The sequence below is a fragment of the Dendrobates tinctorius genome, unplaced genomic scaffold (genome assembly GCF_039654945.1).
Source record: "Dendrobates tinctorius isolate UK_male_01 unplaced genomic scaffold, ASM3965494v1 ptg000181l, whole genome shotgun sequence".
Classification (NCBI taxonomy): domain Eukaryota; kingdom Metazoa; phylum Chordata; class Amphibia; order Anura; family Dendrobatidae; genus Dendrobates; species Dendrobates tinctorius.
This window is the reverse complement of record NW_027361848.1, coordinates 9967309-9985504: the sequence shown is the minus strand read 5'-3', so window position 1 is coordinate 9985504 and position 18196 is coordinate 9967309. Positions and strand designations below refer to the sequence as shown.

The 18196-nt window shown below is 49.9% G+C and overlaps 1 protein-coding gene across 4 annotated transcripts in view; it reads right to left on the bottom strand.

The window, feature by feature from the left end:
- Nucleotides 1-18196, bottom strand: part of FSAF1 (40S small subunit processome assembly factor 1) — a 206768-nt gene that overhangs the window by 127068 nt on the left and 61504 nt on the right. For 3 of the 4 annotated variants that reach the window (XM_073551872.1, XM_073551875.1, XM_073551873.1), the window contains exon 4: nucleotides 17616-17711. The exons of the other annotated variant lie outside the window; for it this stretch is intronic. In XM_073551872.1, the coding sequence (XP_073407973.1) occupies nucleotides 17616-17711 (96 nt within the window). The remainder of the gene's footprint in view (nucleotides 1-17615; nucleotides 17712-18196) is intronic. 4 annotated transcript variants of the gene reach the window in all.

Here is an 18196-nt window from a genome sequence, read left to right as displayed (position 1 = left end):
GTACCTTTATGAGGTCATAACTCTCGAACGCTTCCATGGATCCCGGTGATTCTGACATTGTTTTCTCGTGACATATTGTACTTCATGTTAGTGGTAAAATTTCATTCAAATAACTTGCGTTTATTTGTGAGAAAAACGGAAATTTGGCGAAAATTTTGAAAATTTCGCAATTTTCCAACTTTGAATTTTTATGCCCTTAAATCACAGAGATACAGCACACAAAAAACTTGATAACTAACATTTCCCACATGTTTACATTACATCAGCACAATTTTGGAACCAAAATTTTTTTTTGTTAGGAAGTTATAAGGGTTAAAAGTTGACCAGCGATTTCTCATTTTTACAACACCATTTTATTTTTAGGACCACATCACATTTGAAGCCACTTTGAGGGGTCTATATGATAGAAAATACCCAAAAGTGACACCATTCTAAAAACTGCACCCCTTAAGGTGCTCAAAACCACATTCAAGAAGTTTATTAACCCTTTAGGTGCGTCACAGGAATTTTTTTGAATATTTAAAAAAAAAATGAACATCTAACTTTTTTTCATAAAAAAAATACTTCAGGTTCAATTTTTTTTATTTTACCAAGGAGAAATTGAACTGCAAAAGTTATTGTGCAATTTGTCCTGAGTACGCAGATACCTGATATGTGGGGGGGAACGACTGTTTCGGCGCATGGCAGAGCTCAGAATGGAAGGAGCGCCGTTTGACTTTTTCAATGCAAAATTGGCTGGAATTCAGATTGGACGCCATGTCACGTTTGGAGAGTCCCTGATGTACCTAAACAGTGGAAACCCCCTACAAGTGACCCCATTTTGGAAACTAGACCCCCCAAGGAACTTATCTAGATATGTGGTGAGAACTTTGAACCCACAAGGGCTTTACAGAAGTTTATAATGTACAGCGGTACAATTAAAAAATCATTTTTTCCACAAAAATGATCTTTTCACCCCAATTTTTATTTTCCCAAGGGTAACAGGACCCTAAAAGTTATTGTGCAATTTGTCCTGAGTACGCCGATACCCCACATGTGGGGGTAAACCACTATTTGGGCGCATGGCAGAGCTCGGAAGGGAAGCAGCGCCATTTGACGTTTTTGGCTGGAATTGAGATCGGACACCATGTCGCGTTTGGAAAACCCCTGATGTACCAAAACAGTGGAAACCCCCCACAAATGACACCATTTTGGAAACTAGACCCCCTAAAGGAACTACTGTGGGAGAAAACTACTGTATGGGCACACGTCGGGGCTCGGAAGGGAAGTAGTGACGTTTTGGAATGCAGACTTTGATGGAATGGTCTGCGGGTGTCATATTGCTTTTGGAGAGCCCCTAATGTACCTAAACAGTGGAAACCCCCCCACAAATGACACCATTTTGTAAACTAGACCCCCCAAGGAACTTATCTAGATGTGTGGTGAGCACTTTGACCCCCCCAGTGCTTCACAGAAGTTTACAACGCCCGGGCGTGAAAATAAAAAATTCGTATTTTTTCCACAAACATGATCTTTTAGTCACCATTTTTTTATTTTTCCAAGGGTACCAGGATAAATTGGACCCCAAAAGTTGTTGTCCAATTTGTCCTGAGTATGCTGATACCCCATATGTGGGAGAAAACTACTGTATGGGCACACGTCGGGGCTCGGAAGGGAAGTAGTGACGTTTTGGAATGCAGACTTTGATGGAATGGTCTGCGGGTGTCATGTTGCCTTTGGAGAGCCCCTAATGTACCTAAACAGTGGAAACCCCCCACAAATGACACCATTTTGTAAACTAGACCCCCCAAGGAACTTATCTAGATGTGTGGTGAGCACTTTGACCCCCCCAGTGCTTCACAGAAGTTTACAACGCCCGGGCGTGAAAATAAAAAATTCGTATTTTTTCCACAAACATGATCTTTTAGTCACCATTTTTTTAATTTCCCAAGGGTACCAGGAGAAATTGGACCCCAAAAGTTGTTGTCCAATTTGTCCTGAGTACGCTGACACCCCATATGTGGGAGAAAACTACTGTATGGACACACGTCGGGGCTCGGAAGGGAAGCAGTGACGTTTTGGAATGCAGACTTTGATGGAATGGTCTGCGGGTGTCATGTGCGTTTGGAGAGCCCCTGATGTACCTAAACTATTGAAACTCCCCACAAGTGACCCCATTTTGGACACTAGACCCCCCACGGAACTTATCTAGATATGTGGTGAGCACTTTGAACCCCCAAGTGCTTCACAGAAGTTTATAACACATCAAGTTTATAACAAATCATTTTTTTCCACAAAAATGATATTTTTGCCCCCAATTTTTTATTTTCCTAAGGGTAACAGGCGAAATTGGACCCCAAAAATTGTTTTGCAATTTGTCCTGAGTAGGCTGATACCCTACATGTGGGGGTAAAACACTGTTTGGGCGCATAGCAGAGCTTGGAAGGGAAGGAGCACCATTTGACTTTTTCAACTCAGAATTGGCTGGAATTGAGATCAGACGCCATGTTGCATTTGGAGAGCCCCTGATGTGCCCAAACAGTGGAAACCCCCAATTCTAACTCCAACCCGAACCCCAACACGCCCCTAACCCTAGCCCTAACCCTAGCCCTAACCCTAGCCCAACACACCCCTAGCCCTAACCCTAGCCCTAACCCTAATGGAAAAATGGAAATAAATACATTTTTTTTATTTTATTATTTTTCCCTAACTAAGGGGGTGATAACGGGGGGGTTTGATTTACTGTTTATGGCGGTTTTTATGTTTGGCGGCTGTCGCACGCTAAAAGACGCTTTTTATTGTAAAAATAGTTTTTGCATCACCACATATTGAGAGCTATAATTTTTCCGTATTTTGACCCACCGAGTCATGTGAGGTCTTATTTTTTGCGGGACGAGTTGACGTTTTTATTGGTACCATTTTCGGGCACGTGAAATTTTTTGATCGCTTTTATTCCGATTTTTGGGATGCAGAATGAACAAAAACCAGCGTTTCATGAATTTCTTTTGGGGGGGGTGCGTTTACACCGTTCCGCGTGCGGTAAAATTGATAAAGCGGTTTTATTCTTCGGGTCAGTACGGTTGCAGCGATACCTCATTTAGGTCTTTTTTTATGTTTTTGTCGGTTTTATGCAATGAAAACTATTTTATATAAAAAATAATTATTTTTGCATCGCTTTATTCTGCGAGTTATAACTTTTTTATTTTTTCGCTGATGATGCTGTGTGGCGGCTTGTTTTTTGCGGGACAAGATGACGTTTTCAGCGGTACCATGGATATTCATATGCGTCTTTTTGATCACGCGTTATTACACTTTTTGTTTGGCGGTATGATAATAAATCATTATTTTTTGCTTCGTTTTTTATTTTTATTTTTTAAGGGGTTCGCTAAAGGGGTTAACTAATGGGACAGTTTTATAGGGCAGGTCGTTACGGACGCGGCGATACCTAATATGTGTACTATTGTTTTGTTTTTTTTTATTGTTTTCAAAAAATGAATTTATTGGGGAATATTTTTTTTTTTTTTTTTTTAATAATTTGCCGATTTTTTTAAATTTATTTTTACACTTTTTTTTAATTTTTTTTTTACTTTATTACATAGTCCCAGGTGGGACATCACTGTCCTGTGACAGATCGCTGATCTGTCACATCACAGATCACTGTGACAGATCAGCAATCTGTCACAGGCAGTGCACAAGGCTTCCTCATGCCTGCGCTTTGCAGGCACTGAGGAAGCCAGCTTCCCCAGGCCCCCGAAGGCCCCCGTCGCCATCTTGGATTCGGGGGCCTGGAGGAAAGGAGCCCCCCGCAGCAGCGCTGCACATTGCGCTGCCGTGCGGGGCTCAGGGAAGCACGGAGGGAGCCCCCTCCCTGCCGATGCTTCCCTTTAACTCCCGGTACACCGCGATCGCGTTTGATCGCGGTGTGCAAGGGGTTAACGTGTCGGGGGCGGTCCGTGACCGCCCCTGACACATTGTGCCCGGGTGTCAGCTGTGATAATCAGCTGACATCCGGCCGCGATCAGCGGCGTTCACCACGTGGGCGCCGCTGATCGCGGTAGACGTACTATCCCGTCCCCGGTCATACGGGCCCGGGTACCGTGGACGGGATAGTATGTCTCATGTCAGGAAGGGGTTAAGCACCTGTTCACGTTATGCTTATGCTTGGATCTGACGGTCAGTTTTTGAAATCTGTATTCATTAACCTTCTGACTGAGCACTCCACCTGTGAGCCACAGGCGTTTATAATTAAAGCAGGGCCTCTACCCCTCCACATAGACTTCAGTCTAAACAGAGGGTTTACATAGGTTCCAATTCAGATGAAGACTTCAGTCTAAGTGAGGATTGGCATTAGATAGGGTCCTGGAAAACGAGAAATGCCTTACCGTGGCTTCTAGGTACACATAACTTGGCTTTTTTATGCGCTACACTATCTTTTCATACTTCTAATGCAGTAATGCAATTAATTTTTGCATGTTATGGCGATACAGTATGCTTCCTTTTTTGTTTGACTGATACACGGCTGGCATAATTTATTCAGTCGCCACGACAGCACCACGAGAGATTATTCAGTCGCCACGACAGCACCACGAGAGAGGGGATCCGCCCTTCGGGGACAGGAAACCTACAGGCATAAAAAGGGCGGTCCTCTCCCTCGCTTCAGTTTGGTTTCCTGTCCCTGACAGGCAAACCTCTTCAGACACACCTGCGTCAGAAGATTCCGAGGGCCGGCTGGTCGGTTCAGGCAGCGGGAGGTCCCCTGCCGCGGCTTGCCCGGTATCCTGGAAGCGCCCACGGCAGGGGAACTGTGAGTGAGGCGACAGCAGGGCAAAGCACCCTCCAGGGGGATGGCTGACTTTAGGGGGCCCATCGCCACGTGTACCGGTAAGTACATGCGCAGGGCCTCCCTCCTTCGGGCCGGGGCCTGCTGGCGGCGTCCAGGGCAGGTGTTCCCCCGTCTGGTGGGGCGGCGGTGCGGTCTCGGCGTGTGCCCGCCGCCGTTGGGGAGCGGCCGCTGTGACGCGTCGGAAGGGGCGGTCCCTGATGGCGCGGCCGGGCATGCGCAGTGGGATCGGCACTTGTGCCTCTGCCGGGACGCTGCACTGGGCCGGGTTGGCGCTGGCGGGCGGAAGGGGGGTACAAGGGGGGGTTGGATAGGGCATCCCCAATGCGCATCATAGTATCGGGCAGGCCACCCCGCCTGCTGGCCCCATCTGGGGCAGATACCGTCGGGGGAGGCCGGCTATTTAAGGGGGCTGCAGGGGTGTCCAGGTGCTTCCAGACCACTGCACAATGGATTCGTTGGAGCAAGCAGCAGCAGCCGCATCGCCAGAACGCCCGCAACAGGATAAGCCCCGTGCTTCAGCTTCCCAACGGCGGTCTAGTGACAGTAGCCACCTTACAGAAGCTAAAGCCAGCCAAAAGGAGAAGGATAAGTCCGGCAGGTCCTTAAGCCGCAGAGACACTTCATCGGCTAAGAAGGACCCCCCGCAGACTACGGTACCACTTACTACAGGCAGGGGATAAGGGGTATTTTCGTGAAGGTTCACTTGGTTATGTATTGTCTCCCTTTATGTTCCCTCTCTCCCAATGTAGCAGGGACAAAAGAGTTCCGCTAAGACTAAACACATGGAGTGTGCCGAATGTGGCGTTCCCCTCCCTGATGGCCACGGGAAGAAACTATGCAGACCCTGTATCCAGAACCTATTAGAGAAGGAGACCCCAGACCTGACCACCACTCTGAGGGAGTTGGTTAGACAGGAGATTAAGGGCTCCGTTAAAACCCTATCGCAGGAAATACAGGTTAGAGAGGTAGAACTCGGGCTTCCGCTTTCAGACTCCGGGAGTGACTCAGGGGAACTGAGATCAGATTCATCCCCTTCATCCTCCTCGTCCTGAGAGGCGAGAGCAGGTCACCCATTCTTTCCGCTTGACCAGATAAATCGGCTAGTAAAAGTGGTAAACACCACTATGGGGATCGAGGAGCCCCAGTCAGAAAGTTCCACACAGGATCTTATGTTTAAAGGACTGGACAGAAAGTCTTGTAGATCCTTCCTAGTTATTGATAAAATAAATTCCCTCATTACGCGGGAGTGGAAAAGACCCGAAAGAAAGGGTTCCTTACCACCAGAATTTAGATCTTATCCTCCCTCCCTATGATCCAGGGGGCAGCAGCGCTTCTTTCAGACGCACCAGCGGACTCTAAGGCTAGCTGCCAGGTCAGCGGCCTTATCTAATGCCGCCCGCAGAGCCATATGGCTAAAATGTTGGCCAGAGGACATGCAAGCCAGGTCAAAGCTGTGCAACATCCCTTGTGAAGGTGGACACCCGTTTGGCTCGGTGCTAGACGAGCTATTGGAGAAAGCGGGCGACAGCAAAAACCGGTTCCCTTACCTGGGGAGACCCTTTTCCAGGCGGGACTATTACAGAAGGTGGTTCGACCGCAGAAGGTCAAATAGAGAGAGAACGAGAGATGACACCAGCAGGAGGAAAGGTAGAGGATATATGTTTTCCTCTCGTGACCGCAGAAAGCCGCAATGACTGACGGACCAGGTTGGACGCAGGCTTTTACAATTCTATCCGGCCTGGGAAAATATTTCAAATAGCTATTGGATCCAGAGCGTCATTGAGACAGGGATAAAATTTGAGTTCCGGAAAACGCCTATTAACCGATTTATTTGGACTCCCGTTCGTTCTTCTTCTGCAGAACAACTGGCGTTAAGAGTCTGAGGTCCGGGAACTTCAGCAGAAGGGAGTCCTGGTGAAAGTTTCAGAGTTGCAGCGAGGTAAGGGATTTTACTCCCCCCTCTTCTTGATCAAAAAACCTGATGGCTCCTTCTGTACCATCATCTATAATAATAAATGCCCTAACCAGCTTCCGGTTGTAACAACTTCCGTCCAGTTGTAACCGGTGACGTCACCACACACACGCACATGTTAACCCTCAACACACCACACCGCCTCAACACACACTCCTCTCACCTTTCACCTCCACTCACTCTTTCACTCCACATACGTTCCTTTCTCTCACTCCGTTTCTCATACTCACACCGTCATCGTCGCTGCCCCGACATCTTCCTCCGCCGCCGCGATCCAGGATCCAGACGTTCTCCAGGCCGCCGACATGTTCTTGCGGGACGCCATCTTTGATTTCGTGAAATCCCGCGATATTCAAGAAGGCGTCGCCGCAACAACATGTCGCTGGCGTGGACGACATCGGGATCCAAAAAGATGGCGTCGGCGAAATCTCGCGAGATTACGCCGACGCCATTTTGGATCCCGATGTCGCCCATGCCAGCGACATGTTGTTGCGGCGACGCCATCTTGAATATCGTGGGACTTCACGAAATCCAAGATGGCGTCCCGCAAGAACATGTCGCTGGCGTGGGCGACATCGGGATCCAAAATGGCGTCGGCGTAATCTCGCGAGATTTCGCCGACGCCATCTTTTTGGATCCCGATGTCGTCCACGCCAGCGACATGTTGTTGCGGCGACGCCTTCTTGAATATCGCGGGATTTCACGAAATCCAAGATGGCGTCCCGCAAGAACATGTCGGCGGCCTGGAGAACGTCTGGATCCTGGATCACGGCGGCGGAGGAAGATGTCGGGGCAGCGACGATGACGGTGTGAGTATGAGAAACGGAGTGAGAGAAAGGAACGTATGTGGAGTGAAAGAGTGAGTGGACATGAGTGTAGGTGAAAGGTGAGAGGAGTGTGTGTTGAGGCGGTGTGGTGTGTTGAGGGTTAACATGGCAAGAGGTGTTAACGACATCGGCGAATCGCCATCTTGCATTCGTGAAATTGCGTCATTTACCTCACGCCGACTTGCTGTGCGGACGCTTGGCATTGCCTGTACCACCATAACTACTGCTGCCTTGGTCCTATGCCTGTTTACTGCCGGTGTCTAATTACAGGGCTAATTTGCCTCTACCGCCATAACTACTGCTGCCTTGCTCCTCTGCCGGTGTCTAATTACAGGGCTAATTTGCCTCTACCGCCATAACTACTGCTGCCTTTGTCCTCTGCCGGTGTCTAATTACAGGGCTAATTTGCCTCTACCGCCATAACTACTGCTGCCTTGCTCCTCTGCCAGTGTCTAATTACAGGGCCAATCTGCCTATACTGCCATAACTACTGCTGCCTTTGTCCTCTGCCAGTGTCTAATTACAGGGCTAATTTGCCTCTACCGCCATAACTACTGCTGCCTTGCTCCTCTGCCGGTGTCTAATTACAGGGACAATTTGCCTCTACCGCCATAACTACTGCTGCCTTGCTCCTCTGCCGGTGTCTAATTACAGGGCTAATTTGCCTCTACCGCCATAACTACTGCTGCCTTGCTCCTCTGCCGGTGTCTAATTACAGGGCCAATTTGCCTCTACCGCCATAACTACTGCTGCCTTGCTCCTCTGCCGGTGTCTAATTACAGGGCCAATTTGCCTCTACCGCCATAACTACTGCTGCCTTGCTCCTCTGCCGGTGTCTAATTACAGGGCTAATTTGCCTCTACCGCCATAACTACTGCTGCCTTGCTCCTCTGCCGGTGTCTAATTACAGGGCCAATTTGCCTCTACCGCCATAACTACTGCTGCCTTGCTCCTCTGCCGGTGTCTAATTACAGGGCCAATTTGCCTCTACCGCCATAACTACTGCTGCCTTGCTCCTCTGCCGGTGTCTAATTACAGGGCCAATTTGCCTCTACCGCCATAACTACTGCTGCCTTGCTCCTCTGCCGGTGTCTAATTACAGGGCCAATTTGCCTCTACCGCCATAACTACTGCTGCCTTGCTCCTCTGCCGGTGTCTAATTACAGGGCTAATTTGCCTCTACCGCCATAACTACTGCTGCCTTGCTCCTCTGCCGGTGTCTAATTACAGGGCTAATTTGCCTCTACCGCCATAACTACTGCTGCCTTGCTCCTCTGCCGGTGTCTAATTACAGGGCTAATTTGCCTCTACCGCCATAACTACTGCATTGCTCCTCTGCCGATGTCTAATTACAGGGCCAATTTGCCTATACCGCCATAACTACTGCTGCCTTGCTCCTCTGCCGGTGTCTAATTACAGGGCTAATTTGCCTCTACCGCCATAACTACTGCTGCCTTGCTCCTCTGCCGGTGTCTAATTACAGGGCAGCAAGGCGACAGGTGCGGAGCCTGTTTAGGGAATGTAAGGAGTGCAGGGACACTGGCTCAGGGGAGCTTAGGAGGTCTCCATGTCCCCATTCCCTATCGCAGGGCCCACCATTGTTAAAGTTACCCAGGTTCCCCCCTTTATTATTTAAATGCGCCTTACTGGAGGCGGTGTTTCCACATATATGTATGCATGGCGTGTAATACCTAAATCCGCCAGGTGGAGGCGGCGTATCCACCTGCACGCTTTATTATTTAAATTCGCCCCACTGGAGGCGGTGTATCCAGGGTCACGTGTGTTATGGGTTCGCCTTGCGGCATCATCTGCGACCTGACACACGTGAACGTGACAGATCCAAGCTACATGCACCTCTTGTTTAAAGGTGCGCCACTGCTGCTTGGAGAATCCTTCTACCCAGACTCGCATCCACCGAAGCCCGAGTATGCACTTTGTAATGTTTAGAAAATGTGTGCAGGCTGGACCAGGTCGCTGCCTTGCATACCAGTTCCGCCGAAGCCTGATGCCGAAGCGCCCATTGCCCGAGTAGAGTGCGCTTTGATCTCTGATGGAACCGGCGCACCTCTGATGCGATAGGCCTCCTGAATAGTTAAACGGATCCATCTGGCTATGGTCGCTTTTGAGGCCGCGAGTCCCCTCCTGCGCCCCTCAGGGAGCACGGACAGCGTATCCGTCTGGCGAAAAGGTGCCGTCCGCGACACGTACCTCCTGAGTGTTCTCACCAGGTCTGAGGTGTAAAGAGCTTTCTCCACGCGATGCACCGATGCCAGACAGAACGAGGGCAAAACAATATCCTCATTGATGTGTAAAGAGGACACCACCTTCGGAAGAAAGGGGGGAGCTAGTCTAAGCACCACCTTATCCTTGTGGAAAGCGAGAAAAGGTGCTCGGCAAGACAGAGCCGCCAACTGCGACACTCGCCTCATGGAGGTAATGGCTACCAAAAAGACCACCTTCCAAGAGAGAAATGATAAAGAAATATCCTGTAGCGGCTCAAAAGGAACTTTTTGCAGGACACTCAGGACCAGGTTAAGGTCCCAGGTGTCCACTGGCGCCTTATAGGGAGGTACTAAATGAGACTCCCTGGATGAAAGTCTTCACCTGCATATTAGTAGCGATCTTCCGTTGGAAAAGGACAGAAATCTGTCTCCTAAGGGGCCAGTCCTGCGTCTAGGCCTGATTGGAGAAAGGCCAAGATGTTGGGAATAGAGAATGTTAGGGGCGAAAACCCCCGCTCTCGGCACCAAGCGAAGAAAATTTTCCAGGTGTGATGGTAGATTCTCGCCGAGGTAGACTTCCTGGCGCTAATCATTGTAGCGACCACCTCACGCTCGAACCCCGCCTGGGTTAGAATCCCAGATTCAACGGCCATGCCGTCAAATACAGGGCCCCTGAGTTCGGGTGGAAGATCGGTCCCTGGGACAGTAGATCTGGACGCTCTGGCAGTCGCCATAGGACGTCGGTGAGCAGCTGCACCAGATCTGCGTACCACGCCCGTCGGGGCCAGTCTGGTGCTAGCAGAATCGCTGGAACCCCTTCCGTTTTGATCTTCCTGACAACCGTCGGAAGTAATGGCAACGGGGGAAACAAGTATGGGAGGCGAAACTGGTTCCAAGGTAGAACCAACGCATCCACCTCGAACGCTCTTGGGTCCCGTGACCGAGCGACGTATACGGGCACCTTGGCGTTCATTCTGGACGCCATCAGAGCCACGTCCGGAGTTCCCCATCATTGGCAAATCTGCTGGAAGACCTCAGGGTGCAGGGCCTATTCCCCAGCCACAACCTCCTGCCGGCTGAGGAAGTCTGCTGCCCAATTTTCTACTACTGGGATGTGGACTGTCGTCAATACTGACTGGTTCTTCTCAGCCCACTGAAGGACGAATCCTATCTCGCGCATGGTTGCCCTGCTGCGCGTGCCCCCTTGATGATTTACATAAGCCACCGCCGTGGCGTTGTTTGACTGAATGACTGAATCTGAATGGGCCGTCCTGCTAGAAAGTGCTGAAAATGCTGCAGCGCCCGCCGGACCACTCGTATTTCCAACAAGTTGATCGGGAGGCGTGCCTCCTGTTGGGACCATTGGCCATGAGCCGTGTGATAGCGAAAAACTGCTCCCCAGCCCAGGAGGCTGGCATCGGTGAGGACCACTAGCCAGTGCTCTGGGGGAAAAGGTTTCCCTTGAAGAAGGGAGGATCTGATCATCCACCACTCCAGTGACTGCCTGACTTGAAAGGACAGCACTGCTGATCGAGCGTAAACGGGTTCCTGACCCAAGCTGCCAAGAGGGCGTGCTGTAGTGGGCGAAGATGAAACTGGGCAAACGGAATTGCTTCCATTGCTGCCACCATCTTCCCCAGTATCCTCATCCCAAAACGAATGGTGTGAGGGACAGGATGCTGGAGCTTCTGGACTCCTTGCTGTAGCGCTAGGGCTTTGTCTTGTGGGAGAATTACCGACCCTCGGTAATCGAAGATCATCCCTAGAAAGGAGATCCTCTGGGCTGGAACGAGGGATGACTTTTTCCTGTTGACCAACCACCCTAAGCGGGAGAGCGTATCCAGCGTAATGCCGACATTCTCCTCGCATGCCCGAAATGAGGGGCCCTTCACCAAGAGGTCGTCTAAGTAGGGCAAGACGACTATGCCCCAAGAGTGTAAGACGGCCATCACGACTGCCATTACCTTCGTGATCACTCTGGGGGTGGTGGCTAGCCCGAAGGGCAGCGCTGCAAACTGGAAGTATTGGCCATTGATGACGAATCGAAGGACCCTTTGATGCGGCGGAAAAATAGGGACGTGCAGGTAGGCGTCCTGGATGTCGACAGAGGCTAAGTACTCTCCCTGCACCATGGCCGAAATAACTGAACGGAGAGATTCTATCCTGAAATATTTGACCCTGATGAATTTGTTCAGGAGCTTCAGGTCCAAAACAGGCCTGACCATCCCGCCCTTTTTGGGGACTGCGAACAGATTGGAATAAAAACCCGGAACTCTCTCGTGCTCTGGTACGGGAACTATGACCCCGTTGTACTGGAGAGATTCGATGACCCCCAGCAACGCCTTCGCCCGGGACTTCACCCTGGGAAGTCGGGACAGAAAAAAACTGTCTCGGGGGGTACCTGATAAACTCTGTCTTGTACCCCGAAGACACCAGTTCCGCCACCCAGGAGTCGTGTGTTACGTCGACCCAGACATGGCTAAAGAAAAGCAGGCGGCCGCCTACCCTGCTGATGTCGCCTACATCGTGCTGCGAGTCATTTGGCTGAGGACTTCTGCGGCCTGGCTTCTCTCAACCTGGGTTTGCGCGCGCATCCTCCCCAACGGATTGGGTCTATATGAGACCAGTCGCTCGCTATCCTGGTTGGAGCGACTTGGGCCGGCCAAACTGGCAGCCGTCGTCCACCCGGTGTTGCGAAAGGCCCGAAACCGTGGCAGGACCTGGCGAAAAGGCTGCTTAACTTTCTGCTACGGGAGGAAGCTGCTTTTTCCCCCTGTCGCGTCAGAGATGAGCTGATCCAACTTCTGATAGGGCAAGGAAGTCAAAGACTTCTTGGAGACAGAATCAGCTCGCCAAGTTCTTAACCAAAAGGCTCTCCTAATGGCTACCGTGTTAGCGGCTGCAGATGCCACACAATTGGCCTCATCCAAGGATGCATTGATCAAGTAGTCTCCAGCCATCGCAATCCGACTTGCGACCTCTGACACCTCCGCAGGCAGGTCTCTATTCTGCAAGGCCCTATTCAATGATTCTAACCATGACATCATGGCCTTGGCTACCCACGTTGCCGCAAACGAGGGAGCAAGCGCTGACCCTGATGCCTCAAAAACTGTCATCAGTGGGGTCCTTAATGGATGAGCCACTCGGTACCGACAATAGAGACTTCGAGGCCAGGCGTGACACTGGTGGATCCACCACTGGTGATTCCTTCCATTTTTTGCGGAGTTCCGGGGCAAATGTATATCTTGCCTCTATGGTCTTTTGGCCCAAAAAACGCCTGTGTGTTCTCTATGCCGCTGCACTATATCCTCAAATTCCGGGTGAGAACCAAACACTCTGTGGCGTCGCCTGGCCTGTTTAAAGGCTACTTTATGGCTTGAAGCCAAAGTAACTTCATCTTCTACCCCCAGGGTCTGATTGACAGCTTCAATGAGGCTGTCCACTGACTCTCGACACCCCGGGGTATCAAGGTCCAGTGGTCCGTCTGAGTCACAATCCAAACTCTGCCTACTCCTGACCATTGGTGAGGGAGAGCGAGATGCTGAACTCCCAGATTCTGAAGCACCGGATAGATCAGGAGACCTCATGTGGGTCCGCTTCCTTCGCACATGCCTGGCATGAGAGCGGCCCCTGCAGGCCGAAGGTTCTTGTGAGGTGGAGGACCCCTCCCAGATAAGCGAGGCACTATCCTTGCCTCCATTCGGGGCGCAAAGAGACTCAATCGCCCTTGTAAGTGATGCCATAGATTGGGATAATGATAGGGCCAATTCCGGAGGATTTTTGCTCCCTGGACTCAGCTTCCGGGGGCGGCTCCTGGGCACGTTCGGAATCGCAGGCCTCGCACAAATTGTTGCTCTGCGCATGTGGAAACGCAGCCTTACAGGAGATGCATGCAGCATAGAGGAAAGATTGCATCTTTCCTTTCCCGGCCATATTGCCTCTGCCAGGCGCTTTGTCTCACTGTTTGTTTTTTTTTTATATCGAGAGGGGGGGCACCCCTTGCATCCTAGGGTGCTTTCGCAGACGTGGCTGCACTCACCGCTCCTGCGCCCCCCTCATGCCGACACTCCTGCGTCTCTGTGCTTCTCCATGGGGCAGGCCGACCACTTTACCGGTCGCGTCCTACCCCGGTCTGAAGCCGGGGCCTCAATTTATCCGGCGCCCAGCCAGGCTCCAGGGGCGGACCGCCGGAAGTGACGCTGCGTGGCCGCGGGCCAGATTTTTAACATCCACCCGCGGGGCGGCGGCAGTGGAGGTGGTGGCGACTCTCCTGCGTCCCGGCCCTCTGCTAATCCTGCTCAGCGTCACAGGAGGAGAGGAACGGGGAGGTAGAGCCTATTCTTGCCTGCAGCACCACATCTCCCCTGCTGCCCAGGAGCCCCACGCACGGCCTAGCAGCACACCAAGCCCACCCACACCCTGTACCTTCATCGCCAACAGGTATGAAAACCATCGGAGGCGGGGGTGTTGGGGGGATCTCGGACGGTGCAGGCACCCTCAAACCATCCAGCTTCCAAGGCCGAGGAGAAGGACCGTCCGCCGCCTTGCAGCACCTCCGTCTAGTGTTGGTGGAGCAGTGGGGGCCGCTCGGACAGTCTTGTGCCTCTGTACAGCCACATGGTTTCCATACCTAGGGGTGGTCAGGGCTAGGTCCGGCATCATGTCGCAGGAGAGGATACGTGGAGGGATACTCGCACGTGCTCGCCCGTTGATGGTTTGGGGAAATCGGACCCTTTCAATAGGATCCGTTGCCCCTGTCTAATCTTCTTAGAAAAAAAAATAAAAGAAAGAAAAAAAACAAACTAAAATAAAAAATTCTGGGGAAACCACCCAGATTTGTCCCACGGTGTGGGAAAGGATACGTGGAGACGATACTCGACACATGCTCGCCCGTTGATGGTTTGGTGAAATCGGACCCTTTCAATAGGATCCGTTGCCCCTGTCTAATCTTCATGGAAAAAAAGTCTGGAGAAAAAGACTAGACGTGTGCCTCCATAGACAGACACTAAGCAAAAAACTGGTTTCCGCCCGCATTCAGGGCGAGGGTGTATATGGCGGGGGAGGAGCTAACCTTGTGTTGTTTGCTTAGTGTCAGCCTCCAGATGGCGGTAGCATACACCCACAGTACCTGTGTCCCCCAATGAGACGAAGGAGAAAAAGCAGTGACAAACTACCCAAAGAAAAGGCTGCGCAGTATAATAAATAATCAAAACACTCACATGTCCAATCTATCAATGATTAGTCAGTGTATAACTATGTGACAGCGAGGTCTAAGGTATGCTAATACTCTATACTCCTGCTTCGAGACCTGTCCTCTGCTTTTGACACAGTTGACCACTGCCTCTTACTACAGATCCTCTACTCCTTTGGCATCAAAGACCTCGCCCTATCCTGGATGTCCTCATATCTTTCCAACCGCACATTCAGCGTCTCCCACTCCCACCCTCTCTCTGTTGGAGTCCACCAAGGCTCTGTTCTAGGACCACTACTCTTCTCAGTACCACCTTTATGCTAATGACACTCAGATCTACCTCTATGGCCCACACGTCTGCTGTCCAGAAACCCGGAGTATCTATCAGCCATAACCTACTTCTCCTCTCCCTTACTCATACTCAATGTTGACAAATCTGAACTCATCATCTTTCCCCCATCTCCCAGATCTTCCGTACCTGACCTATCACAATTAACGACATCACGCTTACCCCCCTACCAGAAGTCCGCTGCCTCGGATTAACCCTTGACTCTGCCCTGTCCTTCAAACTGCACATCCAAGCTCTTTCTACTTCCTGTCGCCTCCAGCTCAAAGATATTTCCGGAATCCGTCTTTTTCTCAACCCTCAATCTACTAAAATGCTTGTGTATGCCCTCATCATCTCCCACCTCGACTAGTGCAACATCATTTTGTGTGGCCAACCTGCTAACAACCTCGCACCTCTGCAGTCCATCCTTAAGGCTGTGTTTCCACGGTTAGGAAACAATCAGGAATTGCTGCGGGTTTGACGCTGCATTAAGTCGCAGTGTCCAACCCGCAGTGTCCAGATGTTACAGCATAGTGGAGGGGATTTTATGAAATCCCGACTCCACTATGCGGCCGATTAGATGGGTGACACACCCGCGTAATCGGACATGCGGTGCGTCTTTTCAGACCGCAGCATGTCAGTTCACCTTGCGGAGACGCTGAGTCTCCACAAGGTAAACTGCCTATTCTATGTATACCTTGCGGTGATTCTGGATGTGTTCACTGAGTACATCTGGAATCACTGCGTGGCGAGAAGGGGGTGGGGCTTTGGGTGGAGCGGGGTTTCGCTCCGTCTCCGGACCGTGGAGACGCACCCTAATAATGCTGCCCAACTAATTCAACTCTCTCATTGCTACTCCTCCGCTTCACTCCCCTTCAAATCTCTTCACTGGCTCCCATTCCCTCAGCGTATCCAGTTCAAATTACTAATACTGGCCTACAAGGCCATCTATAACCTGTCTCCCCATATGTCTCTGAACTAATCTCCCGATACCTTCCTTCACATAATCTCCGGTCCTCCCAAGACCACCTCTTCTCCTGCACACTTATTTGCTCCTCACCCAACCGCCTCCAAGACTTCTCCCGAATATCCCACATCCTCTGGAATTCTTTGCCCCAACACGTCCGACTATCAACCACATTCTCATCCTTCAGACGGAACCTGAAAACCCATCTCTTCAGGAAAGCTTACATCCTGCAATGACCCCGCTACCTCACCACTACCGGAGCTATCACCTCAACCAACACCGAAACTGCTGCAACTCCCCAACCTACTTGTCTCCTTTCCCCACCATCATGTAGAATGTAAGCCCAAAAGGGCAGGGTTCTCTCCCCTCTGTACCAGTCTGTCATTGTTAGTTTGATTACTGTAAGTGATATCTGTAATTTGTATGTAACCCCTTCTCATGAAATCAATGGTGATATATAAATAAATAATAAATCTATGAATGACATGGTTCAGATGAAAGCCCAGAGGGACCCAATGATTATAATGAAGTAGCAGTTACTCTGGTCTCAGTCTTATCTCTTTTCAGCAGTGTTCTCTTTAAAGAGGTGTACAAAACTCTGGCCGACTGTGCTTTTATTCACATTTAAAAATACATTTAAAAAGACTGACACACCTGGATCACAGGCCAGACAGCGTCCACAGCGCCTACATCTGCCTAATTATAAAGAACCTTCTGTCCGAAGTTCCAACTGAATCAAGTATTTCAGAGATTTACATGTAAACCTCTGTGTAAGTGCTCAGAATAGAGTGCAAGATAAAGTTGAGCCGAGCCTTACTGCTATCTTTAGGAGGCAGAATGAACAAATCAACAGTAGGTCAAGAATTGGTTTTGCTTTTTTATGCCATCCCTAGTACGGTATAATGATTAGATGGCTTTATTCTGTGGGTGCATTTTTATACATTTAATCTTAAATGGCAGAGTTGAAATCTAAATCAAAACCTACATGCGCAACAACCAACGGAGCAAAAGCAATCCATTGTAACAGACCATTTTGTAACATTCAGATAATTATTAAGATGTATGGTCATTTGCAAGTTTCTCCACACAAAATATACAAAACACTGCAGCAGGTTTTCTAGATTGATGGTAAAAAAAAGATATTACCAAGAATTATTATTTGTTGGAAACAATGACAAGGTGATCTAACAAATAGTACATGAAATGTCATCTTGTCCATTATTGGTTATAATGAAGTTTCACAGTCTTTATTATGCCTTTCATTCAGCATAACAGGAAAAACCAACCTTTGCTCCTAGCATTATAGCACGCTCCTGTTCACATTTTCTTTGCTTCTCCTTCTCATAACCTCCAATCCCAAACTTGTGCACCTCCAACCGAGCCTGGAAAAATTGCATACATGACATCATGGAACAACAACATACAACTTACATAAAGCGGTATTTTCAGGCTGGAAATATCGATGTGTGACAGGTGTAGGTTCCATATCATGCACCTTTGTGAAAAACAGGGATACCCTGACCCCCTTAGAAGCAGCCACCTCATTACAGAAAGTAAAAGAAGGGAGAGGAAGCTAATGGTGCAGAATTGAAATGAGGTTTCAAATTATTTATAATGAATACTCTAAAGCCTATTGTCTAGAGCTCAAATTAGAGCTCTGGTGTATCTTCCGACCACACCTTTTATGCACGCCTAAAAAGATGGACACCACCAGACGGCGTCAAGAGTGTCTCCATCTGCCTCATAAGGAATCTTACAAGGAATCTTCTACCGGGGGTTCTGTCTGAATCAAGTAGTTCAGATCATTACATGGAAACCCCGGTGTAAGCACTCAGAATAGAGCGCAAGATAAATGTCAACCGAGCCT